General features: G+C 48.4%; 1 protein-coding gene across 1 annotated transcript in view; it reads left to right on the top strand.

The window, feature by feature from the left end:
* The window catches only part of gata4 (GATA binding protein 4), a 29,635-nt gene that overhangs the window by 237 nt on the left and 26,898 nt on the right, over nt 1-2,500 (top strand). Inside the window, 1 exon segment of the mRNA XM_048250157.1 lies at nt 1-1,052. This exon segment is cut by the window's left edge and continues 237 nt beyond it. Within this exon segment, the coding sequence (XP_048106114.1) occupies nt 521-1,052 (532 nt within the window). The 5' untranslated portion in view covers nt 1-520.

Here is a 2,500-nt window from a genome sequence, read left to right as displayed (position 1 = left end):
AAATAATAGGCCCACGCAGAATGCAGATAAAACACAGTTTTGCTATCAACGGATTATTATTCAAACGCGCAGAACAGACAGCTGCACTGCACAGATGACGTCTGCAAATCTATAGCTGAAAGCAAACAGTTATTGAAGCCGTCACTGTTGACCACAGGCTACACTCCAGGCTTTCGTACTCCCCGAGACCAGTGTGCACTCCTCCCGTCACAGACGAGTGGGAGGGATAGAGAGAGAAGGATTGAGAGAGAGAGAGAGAGAGGGAGAGGGGGAGAGAGAGATCACTCAACAGGAGTTTCCGTAGTCCAAGTTGGCCAAGGCTACTCTAACTTTGTGTTCCGCCGTCGGCCAGGTGCGCGCGTGGAGCTCAAGAAGAGGAATGTCCCGATAGAAAATACTCCAATATTTCCTTTGGATTACGTAGCCTACACGCGGTTGTCTGGGGAGGGTTCCACCCGCTCCAGGTAACGCGCTCCGTGCTCGTATCCCCGCCGCCCACGGTCACCTGCCCAGCGGGGATATGTATCAGGGAATAAGCATGGCGACCAACCATGGACACCCGTCATACGAGGCCAGCTTTCTGCATAACCCCGCGGCCACCTCTCCCGTGTACGTGCCGACCACCCGGGTGACCCCCATGATCCCCGCTCTCCCGTACCTGCAGACTCACGGCGCTGCGCAGCCGAGCAGCCCAGGACAGAATCATTCGGCCTGGGCGCAGGTAGGTCCGGAGGCAGGGTCCTCTTACAGCACAGCCAACACGCACCACTCCCCGGTGTCACCGCGCTTCAGCTTCCCCGCGAGCCCGCCGCTAACCTCCGGTGTGGCCACGGCGCGGGAAACCACTACCTACACAAGCCCCCTGAACATCTCCGCCAACGTGAGAGAATCTTACGGGGCACGAGGTCTCAGCAGCTCCTACCCCAGCCCCTACCCGGCGTACGTCAGTACGAACATGGGGAGCACTTGGCCGGCGCCTCCGTTTGACAGCTCCGTACTTCACGGTCTGCAGCCAGGGACGTCGGGGAACTCTATGCGGCATCCAAACTTAGGTGAGTCCGGGAGAAGCGACCACAGCCATGCTGTATGATTTGACTGTTCTAGCGTAACAATAAGGAGTTGAACCCAACAATACAGTGGCCTTGTTCTGCTTGCCAAAAGATTGATACAATGTAATGTTGGCCCATAAAACTACTGATAAACATGCGTTGTTTTTCAGCCTGGTTCAGAATGGGACATTATATTAGTAGGCAGATACGGTGTCCACTGCGGGCCAGGGCGCCCTAATAAGCCGTCTGATAAGTGGCTGTTTGGCCGCAGGTATCAGTCAAAATCAGGTCCTTCGCTCGCTAGAGACGGTTCGGAGCTGGAGACCCACGGGCCTGGGAAATTAATTGTTTGAGAACAACAAGCGTCATTCATTTATCTGCGAGCGGCTATCCACACAGCCTGTCGTCCATGTTTGAGACGGACTATTTGACTTCTCTATAATATGGCAGTCTGAAGCAGGCCGCACTTCAGGCTCCTCCAACCCCTCACATCAACTCTCGCTGTGTGGTCCACACAAAACCCGGTTTGCACTCACAGCCTACTGTAATTCTTCAGAAAAAGTAATATTATTCATAGGCCTATATGTATCCCGTAACCTATCCCGTGTAGGCTAGCCTATCACCCCGAAATAAAAGATTATTAGACAAGTTTAACTGTAGCTACAGTGACCTGAGGCGGAATGAATAGAGTTTGTCGTTAAATCATTAAAAAAATGTTTTCCTTGATATTTGTGTGTTGTTGCGCACAGGCCTCCTCCTCCCACGAGCTCACCAGTGACAATCACGGCTCTCTCTCTTTTCCTTGTTTTCCCGAAAGGAAAGCTACTTGGGACGCCATATCCGTACAGCAGACATGCGAAAATAAACAAAAAGAGAACTTTCTCAAGTTTGTGTTCTGATTCGGTCTAGTCTTTCCTGGAATTGTAGATAATTATACGTCAGCCAGGTGCGTGGTTTATAAAGCCAATCCGAAGTAACGGATGACCTCGTGCATTATAAGCATAATAGAGGCCAGTTGAAATGTTCGATAGAGAAAAAGGCTACAGCTGCATTTTAAAACAAGCTTATATGTTGGCATGTAAACATGTCACCAAAACCACAAACAAAACCTTAATATTTCAAACACATCATCTGCTTTATTTCAGGCATGGTCGCTATTTCTCCAGAATCGAAGTACATAAGTAAAATCAAACAGCCGACAGACATTATCAATGTTAATTGCTAATATATTTCGACTGTAAAAACGTCAGTGGTCCTTTGTAAATTAATTTTAAATTTTAAACAAATATGCGTCTTCTATGCTCAAAATGCAATCTTGTTTTGCAGTAATCCGATTATTATTATTGACAGCATATTTTATTTGTATTCTTTCTGTATGTCATTTGTACACCGACTATAAGTCTAGGCTATGATGGCCTAATATAGCAAAACATCCTACATTTACACGTTAA

This window comes from Alosa alosa, chromosome 8 (assembly GCF_017589495.1).
Source record: "Alosa alosa isolate M-15738 ecotype Scorff River chromosome 8, AALO_Geno_1.1, whole genome shotgun sequence".
Taxonomy (NCBI): domain Eukaryota; kingdom Metazoa; phylum Chordata; class Actinopteri; order Clupeiformes; family Clupeidae; genus Alosa; species Alosa alosa.
The sequence above is the reverse complement of the archived record's forward strand: the minus strand, read 5'-3'. Positions and strand labels throughout refer to the sequence as shown.